Source organism: Kogia breviceps, chromosome 8 (genome assembly GCF_026419965.1).
Source record: "Kogia breviceps isolate mKogBre1 chromosome 8, mKogBre1 haplotype 1, whole genome shotgun sequence".
Lineage (NCBI taxonomy): Eukaryota > Metazoa > Chordata > Mammalia > Artiodactyla > Physeteridae > Kogia > Kogia breviceps.
In genome coordinates, this window is record NC_081317.1 from 30,123,679 (window position 1) to 30,150,042 (window position 26,364).

A 26,364-nucleotide genomic window follows, 5' to 3' on the forward strand; every position below is an offset into this window, starting at 1 on the left:
TTTTATATTGTGTTACAGTAATTCACAATGCATCATAGTGTATATAAAAATCCCACAGTAATCAAATCCAAAGAGAATGCCTCTTTATGCAAATTAAGTTACCAATTAAATAAATTCCCCCAGAGGACTATACAGTCCTCATTTACATACAGGATTAATTAATTTACATACAGGATTAATTAAATTAATCCTATCATTGTATTCATCCTACTTGTATTCTCCAGTTGCACTATAGTATTCTCACCACTTTTTTATAAAAAAAAGAAAGCACAATTCAAATGTTTCCATTTAAGAAATACAAGATTCAGTTATGAATTTTTAAGCAAACAGCCCATACTTTTGAATGGCTCACACCCCACAATAGTGTGAGTGTGTGTGTGTGTTCGATACTACTCACCACATCAGAAAAACTCATCTGTAGAAACAAGAGAACCACCAGTTTTCTCAGGATGCCTTGGTGAAACGGGTGCATTTATTTGAACCGATAATTCTATGCAAATACAGTCAGTCACAATAGGGAGCTTCTTAGGCCTGACAATAATTTAACTTCTGAAAAGTATGCAGGACTGTTAGAGGCCTTTACCCTCCTGGTAAACTATGTCCCTTGGTATCGGAAGGGGACTTCAGTTCTCCCCTAGCCCTCTGCTTAGGATTAAATGAGAGACTTCAGCTTTAATTAAATGAGAGACAGCTGTCAGCTGTCCTAATACAGGACAACATACACAATCTGGACTCCAGGAATGAGAGACAAAAGGAAGGGCGATCTAGAAAGTGGGCAGGCATAAAAATGGGTAGGATGTCTGCTTCTGCAGAAAATGTCCAAGGATGGCAGACTCTAGTTAAGATCAATGAGGGAAGATGTCTTAGTGTGTAGGTAGAGAAATAAGACAAGGCAAAGATGACTTTAGCCATCAAGAATGAAGGAGTCAGGGGAAGGAATGTCTGCGTGTGGTAGACAACTGAATTAGAAAGAGCAGAGATGGAAACCAGCAATGATTCTGATCTAGGGCTTGGCCAGCTTACATGTTTTGTCATTGGTCACAAACTTTTCATGAGGAGATCCAATCACTAATGCAACAAACTCAAATGAATTCTAGGTTGAGGGTGGTTCAATTCTCAAACATGGGGCTGAACCAGTTACTGGAAGAGGAGAGATGAAGGGGTGGAATCTGAGAATCTCAATAAGTCATCTAGTAGCTCTAGTCACTTTGGACATTCCTGGGGGATACATAACAGCTCACTATAATAACACAACACATGTTGATACCTATTTGTTCCCCAAGACCAACACCACAGTGAGTTTTTACCATCTTAGCTTACAGAGACATTATTTAGTCCAGGTTACAATCAGATTTCACAAAAGAGAATTTGACTACACAGATATTTATAAAATGAATGCAGTTAAGAAAAAAGTACAGGGGCTGGAAGTCAGAAAATCTACTACATTCCAGTCCTCTCTGCTGCTGTTCAGCTGTGTGAACCTGAAGAAATCCTTTAACATTTCGGGGCCTGTTTGTTCATCTATAAAGTGTGGTGATGAACCCCTGTTACTCTCTGTGTTCTCGAGCAGATCCCAAGGTGTTAGCTCACTGTGGAAACTTAAAAGCAAAGGGAAGATGTGGCACTGAAACAAAGTTGACAGCTGCTTTCAATCTAATATAATCATCCATCCCCACAAAGGGACAGCTGGCCACTGGTTTGATAAGTATTGTCAAATGAAATTTACTTGTAACTTTTCAGAAGAATAGTTTTCAGATGCAAGTCTTGGAATAAGCTCAAGAGGAGTCTCAGATCATTTCCAGTTGAATGAACAATTCTTATTTGGGGTTTGGTTGGAGGTGGGGCTAGATGAAACTGAGCTGCATATCCCTCCGAAGTCACAAGGAAAAGTCATCCTTTATTCTAGCAGTGTTTGGTCTGGAACAGCTCCTCCATAGGTGTCAGCCCTATGCCCCATATCATACTTTAAATAATATCACTAATACCTTTATCCAAAATACACTTGAGTTTCATATGCTTATTATAGGAGAGAGAAAAACTAATATTCACCAAGTGCCCTCTGTGAGATAAGCACCTGCTAGTGTTTTACATACATTCTGTCATTTAATCCTCAAGGCAACTTAAAAAAGTAGGTATCACTGTCCCCATTTTACAGGTGACAAACCTGAGACTCAGAGTGCTTATGACTTGCCCAAGTTCACACCACTAGGGCATAACAGAGATCTGAAATAAAAATTCAGGTCTTCTGACTTCAGTTCATGCTTTTTCTTCTATAACATCATGCTACATAGAAGAAAAAGAAGTGAAGGTGAATGATTAGCCAGCAAAGTTAGGGAAAAGGATATGCTATTAGTAAACAGCTCACCCATTCTATATCATTCTGCAATGTCCAACTTACAAAGAATCAGATTATGGTAAAAATCTTCAATATTAAATCACTACTAAATATAAGCAATCTGACTTTGATGATCCAGAAGGTGCTTTCAGATCTTGCTGTGCCTTAAAGTTCCCACAGACAAAACTGATTTTCAGTGTACTGCAGATGTGTGGAAAAGAAAATGCCAGGTAACAAATGCTGGGTCACCTGCCTCCAAGATGCCGGGCCCTGCGTGGCTTTTATTACTCCAGGTCAAGGAAACGAATAGAATCCATCAACATGGTCCTGCCTCTTGGGACATATATTCTAAACATACATCCATTCTTATTCCCAATGAGAAAGAAATCATTGCAAAAGAATCTCACCTGTCACCAAATTCTACGCTTAAAATCCTAAACTGGTCATATCACTGTGTACAATACTTTTGGCAGTCACAAACTCTGTCTGAAGCAGAGCGGAAAACAACTGGAGAATATAAGTGGTATTTAAATGCCCTTCTTTGGGTGGGTCAGACTGCATGAGGCAGTGTGGCTGTGTGGAGGGCGAGAGGTCTGGACCCACGGTGAACAGCTTGCTCCTGTCAGAGAGTTACCAAAGCCAAGGTTCTTGACTTGTATGTTCCTCAGCCATCCAGTGTCTATATCCCTAGCAACCCTGTGACAATGAAATATCTGCAAGCAACCATGTCCAAATAAAGAGCTCAATAGTTGAATCTCCAAGAAGTGACCAATTTCAGAAAGGCATTTCTTGGCAGGCTAGAGCAGACTTGGGTGAAAGTTGTACCGAAGGCTGGAGAAGAGCCCGATGTGTTTCACGAGATTGGGCTCCACCACATAGGCCCGCTCCCCCTTGGCCCTCAACAGTGAGTACAGTGCCATGTCCTTGCCGAAGCCCTTGTGGCAGTACACCTGGGACAGGTAGGTGAGGGTCCGCCGGGCCGCCGGGGCAGGGAAGAGCATGGCCGGGGTGCAACACTGTGAAGCAGGGACCACACTGTACAGGGAAGGACTCAGCCGCCGCAGCTCCAGGAAATAGTGCCGGCCCACCAGCTCCACCAGCCCCATGCTATACAGGGAGAAGAAGAGCATGACGGGCCAGCTAAACCCCGGCCGGCTGGCAAACCGCATGTATATCCAGGTTAGTAAGGGCCCCAGCAACATGCCGACACCGAGCCACTCCAGGATCCTCATGGGCTCTGGGTTGATGTAGTGCTGGAGCCTCTCGGGATGATAGAGCTTTAGATAAAGGGCATCTCTGAGGTGCGGCTCAGAGAAGCGAGCCCGCAGAAGGTGCTCCAAGACTGGGAAGATCTGCTCTTCTGGAACGGCATCGTCTTCCACCATCAGAACATAGTCTGGGCTGTAGGTCTGCAGGGAGGACTCCAGGCAATAGACGTAGTCCTGCTTCTCTTTCTCAAACGAGTTGGTCGAAGGGTCGTCGCCGTAGTCATCCTCCGTGCCCTCATAGCGGTTGGCCACAGGGACATACTTGGACAGCAGCTTGGCATCGAAATGACTCACACTCCGCTCCACGTTGCACAGGAAGAGTTGGTGCCCCTCACACTGGGGGCCGCACTGTTGAAGGAGCCGGTGGAACTGGGACACCACCTGCAGGACATAGTGGAAGCCAGGCTGCCTGTCCACAGTGATGATGGTGATGACCAGCCAGGGGCGGGGAGTGGCCTGCCAGACAATGGGCACCGAGCCATTGGCAGAGGGCAGCTCCTCGAAGTAGTGGAGGGCAGCTTCACCCTCTTTCAAGCTTTGCTGCAGGAACTCTTGGCTCATTTGGTTCAGGTGCCAGTGGCGCAGGTAGAAGTAAGAGTGCAGAAGCCGGTGACAGGCCAGGGGGGCCAGCAGACCAAAGGTCACCACCGTCAAGATGAAGAGCTGGACAGCAGTGCTGCCCCAGGAGAGCCGCCTCAGCCTCCGGAGGAGCATGGCAGCTGGAGAGCTTGAAGTGCTCATGAGGTCGACTTCGGGTCAGGTCTGGTCCCAAGAACAAACCATCCTGGACCTCAGGCCAAAATCAGTGCAAGGCAAACCTAAAGAGAGAAAAGTAAAGAATGGTACAGGGCTTTAAAAAATCCAGGGATGGAACTCAGCACATGTCAAACCAGAAATTCTAATTCTAGGCTCTGTAGCTACTAGAGACTTAAGTATTTTCTCCAGTATACTTTTCTTTGGTTGTATTTGTTAATGATCTCTGGGATTCTTTGATCATTTCTATGAGTAATGAAACCTTGGTGCATCCAACCAAGTCTTCACACCTACAGATGCTTAGTTAAGGTTTACAGTGTCCCAGAAAATCACCAGATAGGCTAGCAAAATCATTATTTCAATTCAGCAGCTACATAGCCACAGGTTCTTAAAACAGACGCAAAAAAGCAAGGCACAAAGCAAAGATACATTTAAAGTAAGTTCCAAGGTAAGTACATTGTAAGTACTTGTGGACTAACGGTGCATAGTAGTTTCTGAAAACTTTTTTGCACATCCCAAACAAGAAAAGGACTATTTAGGATTCCCTGAAATGTCTTTATCGAGATCTTCCATTCCTATTTCTCTAACCTCATGCAACTATACTTAAAATTACATGTTAATTTAATCCTGATTGTTCTTCCGTTTTGTATTTTACAGAATTGCCATGGGAACCAGTGAGAGAAAGGATCTCTCCCCCATATTCAAGAGAACTCTAGAGCCCCAGACTTTGGGAGGGGAGGAAATACCTGAAGGAAGATCTATAAGCAGCTTTTCAGTGAGGTAGGGAGAGGGTAGGCAGAGATGAAGATGAAACAGAAAGTTGCCGCAAGCCTGGTCCAGGAAGGAATGTAGTGTAACATCATCTCTCAGAGTACAAGCCTGAGGTCAGGCACATGCTGGAGTGAATACCAGCTCAGCCACTCGGTGAAAGGTCACTTCCTCTCCACAGCTTGGATTCCTTACCTCTAAAATGGAGGTAATAATAATACCTATCTCACAGGGTTACTGTGAAGATTAAATGTGTTACAGAGCAAAATCATACAGAATAAAAATGCCATTAAAATATATCCATATCCGGATTTCCCTGGCAGTCCAGTGGTTAAGACTCTGCACTTCCACTGCAGGTGGTGTGGGTTCGATCCCTGGTTGGGGAATTAAGATCCCACATGCCACACGGTGCAGCCAAAAAAAAAAGTATATATATATATATATATATATATATATATGTATATATATATATATATATATACATATATATGTGTATATATATATATATATATATATATACATAATCTCCCCATATGTACAAACTTAGTAATATTTTAGGAGTAAGTAGGTCTAATAATCTGAGGGAAAACAGACTTGCACCCAAAAACAGAACTAAAAGGACAAAGCCAGTATAACTCCAGTAAGGTCAATGCCAAACTAAACGGTGTCTATAGAATAAAAGGTAAACCTCTTACCTCGGAAACATATAAAGTTTGCACATATTGGGAAGAAAATGGCCTAGCTTGTGAATTGTCTTGAAGAAGGACTGCCCAGGTACCACACGAGGTTGTTGTGGTGCAGTCTCTAGTGCTCTCATACATTCTCCCCTTCTTGGGCACACAGAAAGACCACATTTCCTAGCCTGCTTTCTTCCAGGTGGGGTCATGTGACTAGGGCTTGCCAGTAAAATGTGAGCAACATGACAGTTCTGGAACAAGGTGGTTGAGAGCAGATGTGCCTTCTTGACTTTCTCCATCTGCTGACTGGGCAGCCTTGGTGGATCTAGAGGAGGGAGGAGCCACCAGATGGCGGGAGCTTGGGTCCTTGAATGACTGCCTGGAACAGAGGTCCCTACTACATCTCACCTCCCAGCACCCGCCCAACCTAGAGTGGGCTGTGTTGTGAGTAAAACACAAACCGTTGTTTCTAGTCACTAATGATTTTTTGACTTGCTTATTATTACCCTGCCATTAGAGTTGCGTAGAATACCAAACTTGTCTCTACGGCATGATGACATAGTAACTCAAGGAAGTAGAATGATAAGTCTCATTTCAGCAACAGCAGCAGATTATATTGTGGGACCCCAGAGGTGAGACAGACTCGCCCAGTACTAGTAAGAGATCTGGATAGTATTAAAGAGGGAAATAAGCAGGAAGAGGTTTGAGTATTATGAGACCCCAGGTCTGCTGTTATGTGGACTTCCAAAGACCTGCAGGCTTGCTGCATCGCCCTGTGATGTTCAAGCCAATGGAGTTAATAAATCACGTGGCTGCACATCCCCATGGCCTCGCCAGTTCCACATCACTTCCAGTGGAAGCCAAGGGCTGAAACTGGGTAGCTCACACTCTACCTTAGTTGATCTTGGGAATGGAGTCATTCAGGTGGCTTCCTGCTCACACTGTTCTCCCTACCCTTGCTATTACCCAAGAGAGCTGTAGGAACAAAATACAGTCAGTAAGATAAGGCACACAGCTCAGAAAATGCCAGGCACATATTAAGTGCTAAGATGACAATGCGATTATGATGGAAATGCAGAGTTCAGTGTTTGGTGTAAAACTACCATCCTATCTCCTTCAATACCCTATTCTAGTGAGTTTTTGGTAAAGCGAGAATGTGACACATGCACACACACAGACAATTATCATTTAAGAATATAAATCTGATCATGTTACTCTCCTGCTTAAAACCCTTCTTTACCTTTCCATTGCTCATTTAATAAAATCTAAACATCTTATCGTGATCCAAAAGGCCCTTTATGATCTGGACGCTGCCTTCCCCTGGCATCTTGTTCTACTGCCCTCTTTTCTCTGTATGTTCTAGACTAGCAAAGGGCTAGATAGTAAATATTTTAGACTTTGTGGGCTACACACTGTCCCTGTTGCATATTCCTCTTAGACTATTTCTTTTTTTAAAACTCTTTAAAAAAATGTAAAATCTATTTTTTAGTGCTCCAGCCACGTCAAAACAGGCTGTAGGAAAACATACAAACAAACAAACAGGCTGTAGACCAAATCTAGCCTGCAGCCCATAGTTTATCAACCCCTGCTCTAGACTAGCACTGTCCAATAGAAATATAATGCAAGCCACATATGTAATTTAACATTTTCTAGCAGCCACAATAAAAAAGGAAAAAGAAACAGATGAAATTAATTTTAATAATATATTTTACTACAACACCTCAAAACTATTATTTCAACGTGAAACCAATATAAAAAATTATTAATGAGGTATTCTACATTCTTTTTTCCATACTAAGTCTTTGAAATCCAGCGTGTATTTTACATTTACAGCATATGTCAATTCAGACAAACCACACTTTAAGTGCTTAATAGCCACATGCGGCCAGTGAGCAGGGCAGCTCTGGACATGCTGACCTTCTTTTCGAACATCAACTATGCTAAGCTCTACCCATCTCCTGGCCTTTGCTCATGCAACTCCCTTACCCTGGAACATTCTTATTCCCACACCTTCCTTGTCTCTTCACATAGATAGCTTTTTCTCATCCCATAATACAATCTCCTAGAGGGGCCATCCCTGGCCTGTGTTATCTTAGGACCTACTAAACAAGTACTCACAGATTTTGCATTAGCAAAATGGGAGTATAAATTGGCACAACCTCTGTAGAATTAATTTAGAAATAATTAACAGGAGACGGCTTAAAGATGGCGGAAGAGTAAGACGCGGAGATCTCCTTCCTCCTCACAGAGACATCAGAAATACATCTACACGTGGAACTTCTCCTATAGAACACCCACCGAACGCTGGCAGAAGACCTCAGACCTCCAAAAAGGCAAGAAACTCCCCACATATCTGGGTAGGGCAAAAGAAAAAAGAATAAACAGGGACAAAAGAATAGGGACGGGACCTACGCCAGTGGGAGGGAGCCGTGAAGGAGGAAAGACTCCCACACACTAGAGGCCCCTTCGCGGGCGGAGACTGCGGGCGCCGGAGGGGGAAGCTCCGGAGCCGCGGAGGACAGCTCAGCCACAGGGGTGCGGAGGCCAAAGCGGAGAGATTCCCGCAGAGGATCGGTGCCGACCGGCACTCACCAGCCCGAGAGGCTTGTCTGCTCGCCCGCCAGGGCGGGTGGGGCCGGGAGCTGAGGCTCGGACTTCAGTCGGATCCCGGGGAAAGGTCTGGAGTTGGCAGAGTGAAGACAGCCTGAAGGGGGCTAGTGCGCCACGGCTGGCCGGGAGGGAGATCGGGAGAAGTCTGGAGCTGCCGAAGAGGCAAGAGACCTTTTCCTCCCTCTTTGCTGCCTGGGCGCGAGGAGAGGGGATTAAGTGCGCCGCTTAAAGGAGCCCTAGAAGCGGGCGCGGAGCTGCCGAAGAGACAAGAGACTTTTTCTTGCCTCTTTGCTTCCTCGGGTGTGAGGTGAGGGGATTAAGAGCACCGCGTAGAGGAGCTCCAGAAACGGGCGTGAGCCGCGTCTGTCGGCACGGACAGTAGAGACGGGTGTTGGACGCTAAGGTTGCTGCTGCCACCACCAAGAGGCCTGTGTGTGAGCACAGGTCACTCTCCACACCGGCCCTCCCGGGAGCCCGTGCAGTCCGCCACTGCCGGGGTCCCGGGATCCAGGGACAGCTTCCCCGGGAGAATGCACGGTGAGCCTTGGGCCTGTGCAGCGTCACGTCGGCCTCTGCCGCCGCGGACTCGCCCCACCCCCGTGCCACTCCCTCCCCCCAGCCTGAGAGAACTGGAGCCCCCGAATCAACTGCTCCTTTAACATCGTCCTGTCTGAGCGAAGGGCAGTCGCCCTCGGACAACCTACACGCAGAGGCGGGACCAAGTCCAAAGCTGAACCCCAGGAGCTGTGCGAACAGAGAGGAGAGGGGGAGGTCTCTCCCAGCAGCCTCAGAAGCGGCGGATTAAAGCTCCACAATCAACTTTAAGTGCCCTGCAGCTGTTGAAAACCTGAATAGACAACGAATCATCCCAAGTTGAGGAGGTGGACTTTGGGAGCAAGATATACTATTATTTCCCCCTTTTTTTTCTTTTTGTGAGTGTGTATGTGTGTGCTGCTGTGTGAGATTTTGTCTGTATAGCTTTGCTTGCACCATTTGTCCTAGGGTTAGACCGACCCATTTTTCTGTTTTTTGGTTTTTTTGTTTTTTTCTTTTTTTTAAAGGAAATTTTTCTTCTTAATAATTATTTTTTATTTTAATAACTATACTTTATACTACTCTGTCTTCTCCCTTTCTTTCTTCCTTTCTTCCTTCCTTTCTTCCCTCCTTCCCTCCTTTCTTCCTTCCTTCCCCCCTTCTTTCCTCCCTTCCTCTCTTCCTTCCTCCCTTTCTTCCTCTGCACCTTCCTTCCTTCCTTTCTTGCTTCCTTCCTTCATTTCTTCCTTCCTTTCTTCCTTCCTTCCCTCCCTCCCTCCTTCCTTCCTTTTCTTTCCTCTCTATTTATTCTACCTTTTATTTTGAGCCGTGTGGATTAAAGGTTCTTGGCGCCCCAGCCAGGAACGAGGGCGGTGTCCCTGAGGTGGGAGAACCAACCTCAAGACACTAGTCCACAAGAGACCTCCGAGCTCCACGTAATATCAGACGGCGAAAATCTCCCAGAGACCTCCATCTCAACACCAAGACCCAGCTTCACTCAAGGACCAGCAAAGAACAGTGCTGGACACCCTATGCCCAACAAAGAGCAAGACAGGTCTACAGCCCCATCCATTAGCAGAGAGGCTGCCTAAAATCATAATAAGGTTACCAACATCCCCAAACACACCACCAGACGAGGACCTGCCCACCAGAAAGACAAGATCCAGCCTCATCCACCAGAACAGAGGCACTAGTCCCCCCAACCAGGGAATCTACTCAACCCACTGAACCAACCTTAGCCACTGGGGACAGCCACCAAAAACAACAGGAACTACGAACCTGCAGCGTGCAAAAAGGAGACCTCAAACACAGTAAGATAAGCGAGATGAGAAGACAGAAAAACACACAACAGATGAAGGAGCAAGATAAAAACACACCAGACCTAACAGATGAAGAGGTAATAGCCAATCTACCTGAAAGAGAATTTAGAATAATGATGGTGAAGATGATGCAAAATCTTGGAAATAGAATAGACAATTTGCAAGAAACAGTTAACAGGGACCTAGAAGAAATAAAGAGGAAGCAAGAAATGATGAGCAACACAATAAATGAAATTTAAAATACTCTAGATGGGATCAATAGCAGAATAACTGAGGCAGAAGGACGGATAAGTGACCTGGAAGATAAAATAGTGGAAATAACTACTGCAGAGCAGAAGAAAGAAAAAAGAATGAAAAGAACTGAGGACAGTCTCAGAGACCTCTGGGACAACATTAAACGCACCAACATTCGAATTATAGGGGTCCCAGAAGAAGAAGAGAAAAAGAAAGGGACTGAGAAAATATTTGAAGAGATTATAGTTGAAAACTTCCCTAATATAGGAAAGGAAATAGTCAATCAAGTCCAGGAAGCACAGAGAGTTCCATACAGGATAAACCCAAAGAGAAACACGCCAAGACACATAATAATCAAACTGTCAAAAATTAAATACAAAGAAAACATATTAAAAGCAGCAAGGGAAAAACAACAAATAACACACAAGGGAATCCCCATAAGATTAACATCTGATCTTTCAGCAGAAACTCTACAAGCCAGAAGGCAGTGGCAGGACATATTTAAAGTGATGAAGGAAAAAAACCTACAACCAAGATTACTCTACCCAGCAAGGATCTCATTCAGATTTGAGGGAGAAATTAAAACCTTTACAGACAAGCAAAAACTGAGAGAGTTCAGCACCACCAAACCAGCTCTACAACAAATCCTAAAGGAACTTTTCTAGGCAAGAAACACAAGAGAAGGAAAAGACCTACAAGAACAACCCGAAACAATTAAGTAAATGGTAATAGGAACATACATATCGATAATTACCTTAAATGTAAATGGATTAAATGCTCCCACCAAAAGACACAGACTGGCTGAATGGATACAAAAACAAGACCCATATATATGCTGTCTACAAGAGACCCACTTCAGACCTAGGGACACATACAGACTGAAAGTAAGGGGATGGAAAAAGATATTCCATGCAAATGGAAATCAGAAGAAAGCTGGAGTAGCAATTCTCATATCAGACAAAATGACTTTAAAATAAAGACTATTACAAGAGACAAAGAAGGACACTACATAATGATCAAGGGATCGATCCATGAAGAAGATATAACAATTATAAGTATATATGCACCCAACATAGGAGCACCTCAATACATAAGGCAAATACTAACAGCCTTAAAAGGGGAAATCGACAGTAACACAATTATAATGGGGGACTTTAACACCCCACTTTCACCAATGGACAGATCATCCAAAATGAAAATAAATAAGGAAACACAAGCTTTAAATGATACATTACACAAGATGGACTTAATTGATATTTATAGGACATTCCATCCAAAAACAACAGAATACACATTTTTCTCAAGTGCTCATGGAACATTCTCCAGGATTGATCATATATTGGGTCACAAATCTAGCCTTGGCAAATTTCAGAAAATTGAAATCGTATCAAGTATCTTTTCCGACCACAACGCTATGAGACTAGATATCAATTATAGGAAAAGATCTGTAAAAAATACAAACACATGGAGGCTAAACAATACACTACTTAATAACGAAGTGATCACTGAAGAAATCAAAGAGGAAATCAAAAAATACTTAGAAACAAATGACAATGGAGACACAACGACCCAAAACCTATGGGATACAGCAAAAGCAGTTCTAAGAGGCAAGTTTTTTTTTTTTTTTTTTTTGTGGTACGCGGGCCTCTCACTGCTGTGGCCTCTCCCGCTGCGGGGCACAGGCTCCGGATGCGCAGGCTCAGCGGCCATGGCTCACGGGCCCAGCCGCTCCGTGGCATGTGGGATCTTCCCGGACCGGGGCACGAACCCGTATCCCCTGCATCGTCAGGCGGACTCTCAACCACTGCGCCACCAGGGAAGCCCTAAGAGGCAAGTTTATAGCAATACAATCATACCTTAAGAAACAGGAAACATCTCGAATAAACAACCTAACTTTGCACTTAAAGCAATTAGAGAAAGAAGAACAAAAACCCCCCAAATTTAGCAGAAGGAAAGAAATCATAAAGATCAGATCAGAAATAAATGAAAAAGAAGTGAAGGAAACAATAGCAAAGATCAATAAAACTAAAAGCTGGTTCTTTGAGAAGATAAATAAAATTGATAAACCATTAGCCAGACTCATGAAGAATAAAAGGGAGAAGACTCAAATCAATAGAATTAGAAATGAAAAAGGAGATATAACAACTGACACTGCAGAAATACAAAAGATTATTAGAGATTACTACAAGCAACTGTATGGCAATAAAATGGACAACCTGGAAGAAATGGACAAATTCTTAGAAATGCACAACCTGCCGAGACTGAACCAGGAAGAAATAGAAAATATGAATAGACCAATCACAAGCACTGAAATTGAAACTGTGATTAAAAATCTTCCAGCAAACAAAAGCCCAGGACCAGATGGCTTCACAGGCGAATTCTATCAAACATTTAGAGAAGAGCTAACACCTATCCTTCTCAAACTCTTCCAACAGATAGCAGAGGGAGGAACACTCCCAAACTCATTCTATGAGGCCAACATCACCCTGATACCAAAACCAGACAAAGACGTCACAAAGAAAGAAAACTACAGGCCAATATCACTGATGAACATAGATGCAAAAATCCTCAACAAAATATTAGCAAACAGAATCCAACAGCACATTAAAAGGATCATACACCATGATCAAGTGGGGTTTATCCCAGGAATGCAAGGATTCTTCAATATACGCAAATCAATCAATGTGATACACCATATCAACAAACTGAAGGAGAAAAACCATATGATCATCTCATTGGATGCAGAAAAAGCTTTTGACAAAATTCAACACTCATTTATGATAAAAACCTTGCAGAAAGTAGGCATACAGGGAACTTTCCTCAACATAATAAAGGCCATATATGACAAACCCACAGCTAGCATCGTTCTCAATGGTGAAAAACTGCAACCATTTCCACTAAGATAGGAACAAGACAAGGTTGCCCACTCTCACCACTCTTATTCAACATAGTTTTGGAAGTTCTAGCCACAGCAATCAGAGAAGAAAAAGAAATAAAAGGAATCCAAATAGGAAAAGAAGAAGTAAAGCTGTCACTGTTTGCAGATGACATGATACTATACATAGAGAATCCTAAGGATGCTACCAGAAAACTACTAGAGCTAATCAATGAATTTGGTAAAGTTGCAGGATACAAAATTAATGCACAGAAATCTCTGACATTCTTATACACTAATGATGAAAAATCTGAGAGTGAAATTAAGAAAACACTCCCATTTACCATTGCAACAAAAAGAATAAAATATCTAGGAATAAACCTACCTAAGGAGACAAAAGACTTGTATGCAGAAAACTATAAGACACTGATGAAAGAAATTAAAGATGATACAAATAGGTGGAGAAATATACCATGTTCTTGGATTGGAAGAATCAACATAGTGAAAATGACTATACTACCCAAAGCAATCTACCGATTCAATGCAATCCCTATCAAATTACCACTGGCATTTTTTACAGAACTAGAACAAAAATTTCACAATTTGTATGGAAACACAAAAGACCCCGAATAGCCAAAGCAATCTGGAGAACGAGAAATGGAGCTGGAGGAATTAGGCTCCCTGACTTCAGACTCTACTACAAGGCTACAGTAATCAAGACAATATGGTACTGGCACAAAAACAGAAATATAGATCAATGGAACAGGATAGAGAGCCCAGAGATAAACCCACACACATATGGTCACCTTATCTTTGATAAAGGAGGGAAGGATATACAGTGGAGAAAAGACAGCCTCTTCAATAAGTGGTGCTGGGAAAACTGGACAGCTACATGTAAAAGTATGAAAGTAGAACAATCCCTAACACCACACACAAAAATAAACTCAAAATGGGTTAAAGACCTAAATGTAAGGCCAGACACTATCAAACTCTTAGAGGAAAACATAGGCAGAACACTATACGACATAAATCACAGCAAGATCCTTTTTGACCCATCTCCTAGAGAAATGGAAATAAAAACACAAATAAACAAATGGGACCAATGAAACTTAAAAGCTTTTGCACAGCAAAGGATACCATAAACAAGACCAAAAGACAACCCTCAGAATGGGAGAAAATATTTGCAAATGAAGCAACTGACAAAGGATTAATTTCCAAAATTTATAAGCAACTCATGCAGCTCAATAACAAAAAAACAAACAACCCAATCCAAAAATGGGCAGAAGAACTAAATAGACATTTCTCCAAAGAAGATATACAGATTGCTAACAAACACATGAAAGAATGCTCAACCTCTTTAATCATTAGAGAAATGCAAATCAAAACTACAATGAGATATCATCTCACACCGGTCAGATTGGCCATCATCAAAAACTCTAGAAACAATAAATGCTGGAGAGGGTGTGGAGAAAAGGGAACACTCTTGCACTGCTGGTGGGAATGTAAATTGATACAGCCGCTCTGGAGAACAGTATGGAGGTTCCTTAAAAAACTACAAATAGAACTACCATACGACCCAGCAATCCCACTACTGGGAATATACCCTGAGAAAACCATAATTCAGAAAGACTCATGTACCAAAATGTTCATTGCAGCTCTATTTACAATAGCCAGGACATGGAAGCAACCTAAGTGTCCATCAACAGATGAATGGATAAAGAAGATGTGGCACATATATACAATGGAATATTACTCAGCCATAAAAAGAAATGAAACTGAGTTATTTATAATGAGGTGGATGGACCTGGAGTCTGTCATACAGAGTGAAGTAAGTCAGAAGGAGAAAAACAAATACCGTATGCTAACACATATATATGGACTCTAAGGGAAAAAAATGTCATGAAGAGATTAGTGGTAGGACGGGAATAAAACACAGACTTACTCGAGCATGGACTTGAGGATATGGGGAGGGGGAGGGGTGGGCTGTGACGAAGTGGGGGAGTGGCAGGGACATATATACACTATCAAATGTAAATTAGATAGCTGGTGGGAAGCTGCTGCATAGCACAGGGAGATCACCTCTGTGCTTTGTGACCGCCTGGGGGGGTGGGATAGGGAGGGTGGGAGAGAGGGTGATGCAAGAGGGAGGAGATGTGGGAGCATGTGTGTATGTATAACTGATTTAGTTTGTTGTAGAGGGAAAACTAACACACTATTGTAAAACAATTATACTCCAATAAAGATGTTAAAAAAAAAAAAAGAAATAATTAACAAAACACACTAATGCTCAGCAATTCCATTTCTAGCATTCTTTCCTAGATATATATTCTCATGTGTGAGAAACGACTTGTAGCATCATTTGTAAGAGCAAAATATTGCCAAGTGCCCGTCAGTTGTGAGTGAGTCAAATAAACTATGGTACCTCCAAAGAATGGAATACTAAGTACCCATTAAAAGTAAGCAAACTCACAAAGTAACTGCCTTATAGTTTGAGGCTACTAATTCTATTTATTTTTTTAACTAGTTCACACTTTAATTTCTTTAGTTTTTAGCTAATGTCCTTTTCCTACACTAGGATCCCATCCAGGTGGTATACATTCTTTATGGTGAAGTGTTAACATATCAAATTATTCATTTGGGAAAACCAGTATATTTTCTGTATTTAATTATAGAAAATTCATGTTGTTTTTTGAAATCTACCTGCCTCCCCCCTGAGAAAAATCCTCCTAAGGGTCTCAATCTGGTTTACTTTTTTTTTTTTTTTAATTGCAGTGTTAGGTCTACGTGCAAAAATATAAAGTACTGGGTTGGCCAAAAGGTTCGTTTGGTTTTTTCCGTAAGATGGGTCTAGTAGCATTTTGTCTTTAACTTCATTCGAAACAATGTTGTTAGATTGTATGTGACAGCTGTCATGTCAGTGTGCATTTAAAAAAAGACATCAAAATTGGTGAATTTTTGTGTAGCCATTTTAATACTGAAGATGGAAGAAAAAAGCTACTTTTTCGGCATATTATGCTTTATTATTTCGAGAAAGGTAAAAACGCAACTGAAATGCAAAAAATGGTTAGTGCAGTTTATGGAGAATGTACTGTGACTGATGGAACATGTCAAAAGTGGTTTGCAAAGTTTCGTGCTGGAGATTTCTCACTGGACGATGCTCCACGATTGGACAGACCAGTTGAAGTTGATAGTGATCAAATCGAGACATTCACTGAGAACAATCAACATTATACCACATAGGTGTTAGCCGACATACTCAAAATATCCTAATCAAGCGTTGAAAACCATTTGCACCAGCTTGGTTATGTGAATCGCTTTGATGTTTGGGTTTCATATAAGTTAAGCGAAAAAAACCTTCTTGACCGTATTTCTGCATGTGATTCTCTGCTGAAACATAAGGAAAACATTCCGTTTTTAAAACAAATTGTGATGGGCGATGAAAAGTGGATGCTGTACAATAATGTGGAACAGATCGTGGGGCAGATGAAATGAACCACCACCAACCACACCAAAGGCCGGTCTTCATCCAAAGAAGGTGATGTTGGGTATATGGTGGGATTGGAAGGGAATCCTCTATTATGAGCTCCTTCCAGAAAACCAAACGATTAATTCCAACAAGTACTGCTCCCAGTTAGACCAACTGAAAGCAGCATTCGACAAAAAGTGTTCAGAATTAGTCAATAGAAAACACATAATCTTCCATCAGGATAATGCAAGACTGCATGTTTCTTTGAAGACTAGACAAAAACAGTTACAGCTTGGCTGGGAAGTTCTGTTTCATCCACTGTATTCACCAGACATTGCACCTTCGAATTTCCATTTATTTAGGTCTTTACAAAATTCTCTTAAGAGAAAAAAAATGTCAATTCCCTGGAAGACTGTAAAAGGTACCTAGAACAGTTCTTTGCTCAAAAAGATAAAAGGTTTTCGGAAGATGGAATTATGAAGTTGCCTGACAAATGGCAGAAGGTAGTGGAACAAAAGGGTGAACACGTTGTTCAATAAAGTTCTTGGTGAAAACTAAAAATGTGTCTCTTATTTTTACTTAAAAACTGAAGGCACTTTTTGGTCAACCCAATACATAGTGATTGTAGGTTAACAGTTGCATGTTTAGAATGTATTTTGCCTATATGTTTTTACTGAATGTTTATTTCCTATTCCAAGGCGAGTATGAATATGTGGCAAGATCACACACACACACACACACACACACACACACACACACACACACACACACACACAGAGTGTGTGTGCAAACTCAGGGAGAGACCAAGATGGCAACATTGAAAGCTCCTTATCTTCCTTCCTCCCATGGACACATCGAATGTACATGAGGAGAAATTCCTTCTGAGAGAAAACCAGAAATTAGCTGAGTGACTCCTACACATCAGGCAAATGAGAAAATACCCATGTCAAAACAGTCAGGAAAGGCTAAGACATGCTCTTTCCATAAACCCCACCACTGGCACAGTGCTAGACAATTGGGAACAACACCCTGAGGAGTGAAGGGTTTGGACCACATACCCAGAGCCCCAACTTTTAAGACTCCCACCTGAGGGACAGGCCCCAAAACACGTAACTCTGAAAGCCAATGTGGCAATACATCCATAAGACCAACAGGACTAGCAAAGAAGCTGTTCTTAATGGGTACGTGAGCACTCTCCATTGCTGAACCCCCAGGGCTCAGTGTTGAGGGAAAAGGCAAAAACCGCCCATCTCCCACTCTTTCCCGGGTAAGGATTTGACTGAATACTTTACAAGCTACTCCCTGAGGGCCTGGCTTAGTTGCAAACAGCCAGGACATCAGAAAAGAGATTGTTACAAATTTCAGCATTTTCAGCACCTCTGCCCTCTAAACAGTCTTTCCAATGTCCTCTGAATTCTCAACAATGGGGCTGGGGTGGGGGGGACTCCAGGGGCTCTTCCCAATCTTCCCACTGAATAGAATTGGAGAAACATTTCTCCAGATTGGGGATGAATCTTTCCCAGTCCTCACTGACAGTGGAACCACAATCTGGGTGCCCACTGTCAACATTTCTCAGCTAGCTGCCTCACCTCCTATAAAGTCCTTTTGTTAACTGCTTCTCACATAACTCCTTTACACTGTAATAACCTTAACCCTGCTACGCTCTCCCCCCCCACATCAATGATGAAGTCCCTCACGACTGCTTACCACTGACAAATCACCTCCTGACCCCTGATGATGATCTGCAGGAAAATCCTTTTTGTAACACTGACATCTCGTGGTTCACTGATGGTTCTTATTTTAAAAGTGGCAATGGCAAATATTGTGCTGTGTATGCTATTGCAACTCCTTTTGATGTTGTTGAGGCAGCATCTTTACCTATGGCTACTTCAGTCCAACAAACTGAATTATATACTCTTACAAGGGCTTGTACTTTTAAGCCAAGAACAAAGCTGCCAATGATTTATACTGACGGCAGATATACTTTCAGAGTAGTTCATGATTTTGCAATGTTGTGGAAGAAACGTGGCTTCCTTACTTCAAGCAGAAATAAAATTTAAAATGGCTCCTATGTTTCGAAATTATTGGGTGCAATACGTTTACCTGGCACGTTAGCTATTAAGATTCTGAGGTGTTCTAAACTTGACTCTCTGGAAGCTAAGGGAAATCACCTTGCTGACATTTCTGCAAAAAAAGGCTGCCCTTAAAGAAACCCTCAGCAGCCAAACCTCTATTATGGTCCAAAGGCTCCCCAAATGGTAACGTAGAAAAACTGGCTAGAGAAGCCCAACAACTGGCTTCTGAAAAGGGAAAACAAGTTTAGAAATTCAACAACTGTTGATTTGATAAAAAGAGAAATCTCTGGTTAAGAGCGAAGAATAACCCAATCCTACCAGAGACACTGAAATTCCCACTCCTCACCACTGTACATGCATTAAGCCATAGGTCTACTGACAAAATGATAACATTCATGAATCAGTATCGGTGGGGAAACATTAACAAGGCTACAAAAAGTGCCTACACCTCACTGTCCCACTTGTTGAAGTACAAGTGGGAAGTACTGGGAAGTCTGTTCATAATGCTCCTGGACATTTTAAACTGTCTAACAGATGCTTAGATGTCTGGCAAATGGATTTCATACAACTTCCTCTATTTTGTGGATATAAATATGTTTTAGACATGGTCTGTATATTTTCATACTGAACTGAAGCCTTCCCTTGCAGACAGGCTGCTGCCTCTTCTCTGGCTAACGTCCTTTGGGAAAAGATTATCCCTACTCAGGGAACTCCTCTTGAACCTCATAATGATTGAGGAACCTATTTTACTGGTCAGGTACTTCGGCAATTCTGCACTGTTTGGCCAGTTTTACACGTTCACTGTGCTTGCCACCCTCAATCCTCTGGTTTAGTCAAATGCACTAATGTCATTAAGACTCAATTGAAGGGACTTCCCTGGTGGTCCAGTGGGTAAGAGCCACTTCTCTTCTAACTCAAAAACTCTTACACTTTGAGATAGTCCCAGGACACCCAATGAACTTGGCTCCTGCTTCTTTTGACTCACAACTGATAAAAGGAGAGATACTGCAATAGTGTAGAGGCCTATTGCTCCTATTAAAAATATCCATGTGTGGTGAAGCAATCTTTTCACAGTGCACTCTGGGGAGATGCAAACCTTAGGCATCACGTCTTGCAACCTGGAGATTTTTGTCTATTGAAAAAGTCACCTCCAGAAAGACTCTCTCTTCAACCTCACTAGAAATGTCCCTATCAGGTAAACCAACCCTTGTGCTGCCAAACTCCAAGGAATAGACTCTTGGATACATGTGACACACCTAAAGAGAGCATAAAACCCTGACTGGACCTGCACAATCTATTCCCTCCTACATGAGACACTGTACCCAGGAAAGGTATTTCCTGACATTGAGGGACAGAAAGCCTCTGAAAGTAGAAAACCTGACACTTGATCGGCAATGCTTTCAGAGAAAGATCTTCATCAAAAGGAGGAAATGTAAAAAATTATTAAACAGAAAATTCAATTAAATAGATTGTGGAGACCAGAAAGAGGAGCGCTCTTGTCCTGTGATGACAGCAGAGCCCGAGAGGAAGAAAAATGTTCTTCTTTCCTGGCGAGGACTCGGCCAACAAAAAGCCATGGCTGTTTATTTACTATTGCCCTCCAACTTTTTTTTTCCCCTCCATAAAAGCACTCGCCTTCCCTTGCTGTGCAGGGACTTGCACATGACTCACCCATGGTTGCAGACCCTGAATTGCACTTCTCTGCTGATCCCAAATAAACCCATCCTTGTTGGAGAAATAATTGCCAGTCTATTTGTTTTAGGTAAAGACTCCCAACCAGAAATAATGTCTCTTTTTCCTCAAGTGCTAAGGCCCTTTACATGAACTTTCATCCAAGGACATTCATTTGTCACTTTCTACTTTAGACTGTATCTATTTACAGTTACCACTTATTAAGCTCCTACTTACATAACCAAGTTCTGTACTGGACTCTTACGTATATTTCTTCTGACCAAAAGAGCAACTCTCAAATAGTAATGGAACTAATCTCATTTAAATGAAAAAGAAAATGATACCATGCTGAAAGCAGGAAATTCAAACACAGGAAAAATTTCAAAGCCTATGCTATTTTCATGATGCCTGCTGCCTTACATGGCTTTTTTCATGGCCCTTGATTTACAACCCAATTTGCCTTATAAATCCCTCATTAGTGGATTCAGTCTAATTTATCTTTGATACCCCTCACAGACTCAGCACAGTATTCTATGCATAGAAAAGGTTTCATATTTGTTAAGCAAATAAATGATCTCTATGGGTCTCAATTCCTCAGCTATAAAATTGGGAGTATCAAAGACTCCCAATTTAATGTGCAGAGATCAACTTACTTGGAAGTGCTTGCTGAGCACTTATTATGTGCTGGGCACTGTTCTGAGCATCTCATTGATCCTCATAAGAAGCCCATGAGAAGTACTATTATTAAGTCCATTTTATACCTGAAAAAAAGTAAGGCACAATTAACTTGTACCCTAGGTTAACACAGCTTTAAATGGGTAGCAAAACTTGAGATCCAGGCAGACTGGTTCCAGAACTCATGTTCTCAACCAATACGCAATACTGTCTCTGCATGGATCGGGAACCCAAGAAAATCAGCTGAAAAACCATTAGAAATGGTAAAAGACTTTCAGAATGTGTTCAGTAACAGAATTAATATGCAAAAATAAGATATAATATTATACACACACTATATATACACTGATTGCTTTCATCTAATCAGACAACTACTAAATTAATCAAAGTGATAAAATATCTCAGTCAAAATGAAAAAAAAGAAACCAAAAATATCTAGAATAAATTTTTAAAATATGCAGAATATACACACCTATAAAATTCTACTGAAGGACATTCTAAAAGTGTAATAAATGGATAAAAATAACATTTTCCCAGCTGAGAAGGCTCACTAATGAAAGAAGAGATGGAGGTCTCTTTCTCCAAAATTAATCTCTATATTTAACATAATGTCAATCCAATTTACTTCAAGAGAGAGTGGGCCAATACAGTAAATGGGCACTATCATATAAATTGGTGGAAACTTTGGAGGGAAAGTTGGGATGGTATCTACAAAAATTTTATATGTGCATCTCCTTTGACACAGAAATTCTACTCCTAGGAATCTACCCTGCAGAAATGCCAACACATGCTACCAAACATAGACAAGGAATGTTCACAGCAATTTTGTTTGTAAGTAAGAAAGAGAAGGAGAAAGAGGTGGAGAGGAATAGAGGACAGGGCAGGGAGAAGGATAGACAAACTACAGGGAAAGGGAATGGCCAGCAATAGGGAACAGATGTTAAGATAATTACACGTGGGGATGATATGGAGACATTAAAAAGAAAAAGAAAGGTTTAAATATACTGACATTTTAAAAGTCGTAGCTAAACCTCTGCTGTGGACTGAATGTTTGTGTTCCCCCCAAATTCAGATATCAAAATCTGAATCCTCAATGTGATGATATTTGGAGATGGGGTATTTAGGAGATATTTAGGTCATGTTTGTAGAACTCTTTTGCTGAGATTAGTGCCCTTATAAGGGACAGAAGAGAGCTTGCTTCCTCTCTCTCCTCTGCCAGTGAGAACATATCAAGAAGGTGGCCATCCATAAACCAGGAAGAAGGCCCCTTGTCAGAACCCAACTGTGCTGGCACCCTGATCGCAGCCTTCCAGACTCCAGAACTGTGAGAAGTAAATGTTTCTGCTGCTTAAGCCACCCAGTTTATGGTAATTTGTTATATCGAACCAGGTAGTTTGAAAAAGTCTTTAAGGGGGCTTCCCTGGTGGCGCAGTGGTTGAGAATCCGCCTGCCGATGCAGGGGACACGGGTTCGTGCCCCGGTCCGGGAAGATCCCACATGCCGCGGAGCGGCTGGGCCCGTGAGCCATGGCCGCCGAGCTTGCGCGTCCGGAGCCTGCGCTCCGCGACGGGAGAGGCCACAACAGTGAGAGGCCCGCGTACCGCAAAAAAATAATAAAATAAAATGATCATACTATGTATAGTTTTCTACAATTTGCATTGACATAGTTTGCACTTTTCCCTTGGAGACTTTTTTTAAATTTTTCTTTGCGGTACGCGGGCCTCTCACTGTTGTGGCCTCTCCCGTCGCGGAGCGCAGGCTCCGGACGCGCAAGCTCGGCGGCCATGGCTCACGGGCCCAGCCGCTCCGCGGCATGTGGGATCTTCCCGGACCGGGGCACGAACCCGTGTCCCCTGCATCGGCAGGCGGATTCTCAACCACTGCGCCACCAGGGAAGCCCTGATCATTTTATTTTTAACGTGGAGTATAATTTAGTGAAGGAGAGATGAAGGTATGCAGGATGGAGGTTTCCTGTTTTGCCCTCTACACTTCTCAAAGAGCATATATTACTTTTATGATCATTGTTAAAAGTTTAATTCAACAAATACTGAGTCTTGTACCAGGCACTGGAATAGTGAACGTGACACTCAGGGGTCCTACTCTCAGAATAATTTTTGATAATTATCAAAAATCCAATAGAAATACAAACATGATTTGTTTCTTTTGGTGGAACAGGAGGAGGCTGGTTAATTTGACCAAAGTATTCTAAAGATAACCTGGAATTAGTACTAATAAAAACTGCTAGGAAATGCTCGCTTTGCTGGGACATATACTAAAACTGGAATGATATATTGAAGATTAGCATGGCCCCTGTGCAATGATGACATCAAGTTTATGTAGTGCTCCATAAGTTTTTATTGTGATAGTGGTTATATTTGACAAAATTCATCAATATGTACATTTAAATGGTGCATTTTACTGCATGGAAACTATACCTTAATAAAACTGATTTTTTAAAAAAGTCAGGAAGGTGATACTAGGTAATATGATATTAAACTTGTTATAAAACTTCAATAATTAAAATAACATGGCACTGGAACCAAAATATACTGATAGACACATGTAAAAATCTACAAATATATATAAATATATAATAATTTAATATACGATAATTGTAGCAGTCTAAATCAGGGGTAAAAAATGAACTTAATAGCTTTGTAGCAACTGGCTAACCATTTAGGAAAAGTAATTAGCTCTCCACTTTACAACTTAAACTAGAATAAATTACACATTAAAATTTTTAAACCAAAGCTTAAAAGTACCTGAAGAAAATACAGGAGAATATTTATTCAAACTTGGGTTAGGAAAGGCCTTTCTCAGCAAAATACTCAAGCAGAAACCATAAGAAGAAAGAATAGAGCTGAATGGCCAAAGTTGAAAAACTGACAAAAACATTAAGTAAATTGGGAAAGACTGTGCAACATAGATGATAGAATTATTAATAATGTGTTATATATAAAGAGCGCTTAAAAATCAGGAACAGAAAGACACTCCAACTGAAAAAGGGGCAAAAGAATTAATAGTCAATTCACACACACAAATGCAAAAGGCCCACAATACACAGAGGAAAAAGAGTTGATTCCCCCTGGGTAATCAGACGTACAAATTGAAATAATTTGTTTTGCCCACGTTACTGGTTTAAATGTGTATGCAGAGAAATTTTTAAGATATCTAGGAAATCTCAACAATCTAGGAGATGAAGTTTTAAGTTATCTTTAGTTTCTCCTTTACATTTTTCTGTTTCCTGAATGTTTTGTAATAAGCTTATCCTTTTTAAAAATTCCAATTTTAATGATGTTAGACAAACATGGTTTTCTCTTCTCACCTCCTAAAATACCTGGTGCAGTGCACTCTAGAAATGCATCCCTAAAAGCCAATCCGCCTTACGAGGTTTAGTTCTCTAGGGGAAACGCGCACAAACGCGCGCCCGCGCGCGCACACACACACACACACACACCTGCAGGTTTTGCTAATGATCGGCATAGTGAGATCATCATTGGATCCGCCTTGTGTCCCCTCACCTAGGAGAGAAAAAGGGACAAGCAGGGGACGCGGGGGTTGCACCCACCCTCCAGTGATGCGGGCGCAGTGCGGCACTGGCAACGCCCGCACCCAGAGGCCAGGAAGAGGGCGAGACGAGCCGGGGTGGTCCTAACTATCCCTTATGGAAAGAGAATGGCAGCGGAGGACCAGAGTGGATCTAGTGTCTGCCACTGACCTTGGGGAGTCCCCGCCGCGCTCGGGTCTCAGTTTCCCCACCCGTAGGAAGAAACTAACAGTCTCAATCGCCGGGTTGCCTCCCTCGGTCCGGTCTTTCCGGGAGCTGGGAAGGACGCCTTCCTCTGCCCGGTTGCCCTTCCTCGGTCTCGGGGCTGTGAGGTCGCCCGCAGAAACCGAACGCCGCAGCAGCGCGTGTGTCGGCGCGCGGGGCTGACCCTAGGGGCCGACGGGCGGCAGAGGCAGCCACGAGCGGGCGGCCATTAGGCGATCCTCCCTTAGGCTGATCGGCCGGACCACGCTGGGCAGGAGCTGGGTCTTACCTGGACTCGCACACGCCCGGCTCCCGCCTTTCTGTCAGCCTCGCGGCGCCACGGAAACGGACGAGGGGTAGGGAAGCAAGCTCGCTGCGACACTCAGTCATCCCTGCGCAGATCCCGGCCCTGGCCGCGCGGGGGACGCCCTTTTGGGGTCCCCGCAGTCCTCCGGCAGAAAGCAGCCACCGCCACGAGCGGGGCCGCAGCGAAGCCCGCCCGCCCAGAGAACACCGCCGGGGTCGCAGGCCCTCCCAGGCTATGCCAGACCCTGCAATTGCTCTCCGCGTACCAGCTGCAACCTAATTCGTACCAGCAACCCTAATTCTTTTTCCCTCGCTCTGGAGACATCTCCGGGGTGGGCGCTCCAGTCATGATGCCAAGGGGGCTGAGCAGATCGTGCGCAGCGGAAACCTACCCGGTGGGGGCGGTCAGCTCCGTCCTCTGAGCACGCTGAAGGCCGCTGCTGGTGTCGCCTCGGCTATCTGGCTCATGCCCATGGAGGAGCCATCGCCGGACCCTGAGGCCTCGGAGGAGCGGGCGCAGCCGGGTGCGCGCGGAAGCCTCACCTCCTGCGGCGCAGCTCCGGCGCGGAGTCCCCTCGCTCTGGCAGGCCATGTGACCTGAGAGCTGGGGAGCGACTGCAGCCCCCAGAAGCCAGCTTTGGGGAAAAAGAACGGCAAAAGGCGCCAACTGATGGTTAGAAAGGGAAAAGCAGGCTCAGGGCAAAGGAAGTTGAAATGCTGGAAGGATTAGGTATCTGCAGTGTTCACAGCCCCAGCTGGCCATTAAGCGTGTTCTCTTAATTGTGGGAGGAGATTTGGGGTTTTCTTTTTTTAAATGTGCATTCTTATTTTTTTATTATTTATTTAACATCTTTATTGGAGTATAATTGCTTTACAATGGTGTGTTAGTTTCTGCTTTGTAACATAGTGAATCAGCTATACATATACATATATCCCCATATCTCCTCCCTCTTGCGTCTCCCTCCCTCCCACCCTCCCTATCCCACCCCTCTAGGTGGTCACAAAGCACCGAGCTGATCTCCCTGTGCTATGCGGCTGCTTCCCACT

The 26,364-nt window shown here is 42.9% G+C and overlaps 1 protein-coding gene and 1 non-coding gene across 5 annotated transcripts; one reads left to right on the top strand and one right to left on the bottom strand.

Moving 5' to 3' along the window:
• Window positions 1-450: 450 nt before the first annotated feature.
• On the bottom strand, window positions 451-25,979 carry PGAP4 (post-GPI attachment to proteins GalNAc transferase 4). Of its 4 annotated transcripts, none has more exons than XM_067041096.1 (3): window positions 25,710-25,894; window positions 21,239-21,346; window positions 451-4,421 (listed from the first exon to the last, which is right to left on the bottom strand). In XM_067041096.1, exon 3 carries the CDS (start codon window positions 4,342-4,344, stop codon window positions 3,133-3,135), a length of 1,212 nt encoding a protein of 403 aa, XP_066897197.1. In that variant the 5' UTR covers window positions 4,345-4,421; window positions 21,239-21,346; window positions 25,710-25,894; the 3' UTR covers window positions 451-3,132. The 4 variants fall into 4 exon arrangements, 3 of the variants coding, with proteins under 3 accessions (XP_066897197.1, XP_066897196.1, XP_058928832.1); XR_010841903.1 differs by lacking the exon at window positions 451-4,421 and adding an exon at window positions 5,103-5,321 and having other exon boundaries at window positions 25,710-25,858; XM_067041095.1 differs by lacking the exon at window positions 21,239-21,346 and having other exon boundaries at window positions 25,710-25,979.
• LOC131762032 (U6 spliceosomal RNA) lies at window positions 23,511-23,616 on the top strand. Its single transcript, XR_009337121.1, has one exon. It is a non-coding gene; the product is annotated as a U6 spliceosomal RNA (small nuclear RNA).
• Window positions 25,980-26,364: the final 385 nt, after the last annotated feature.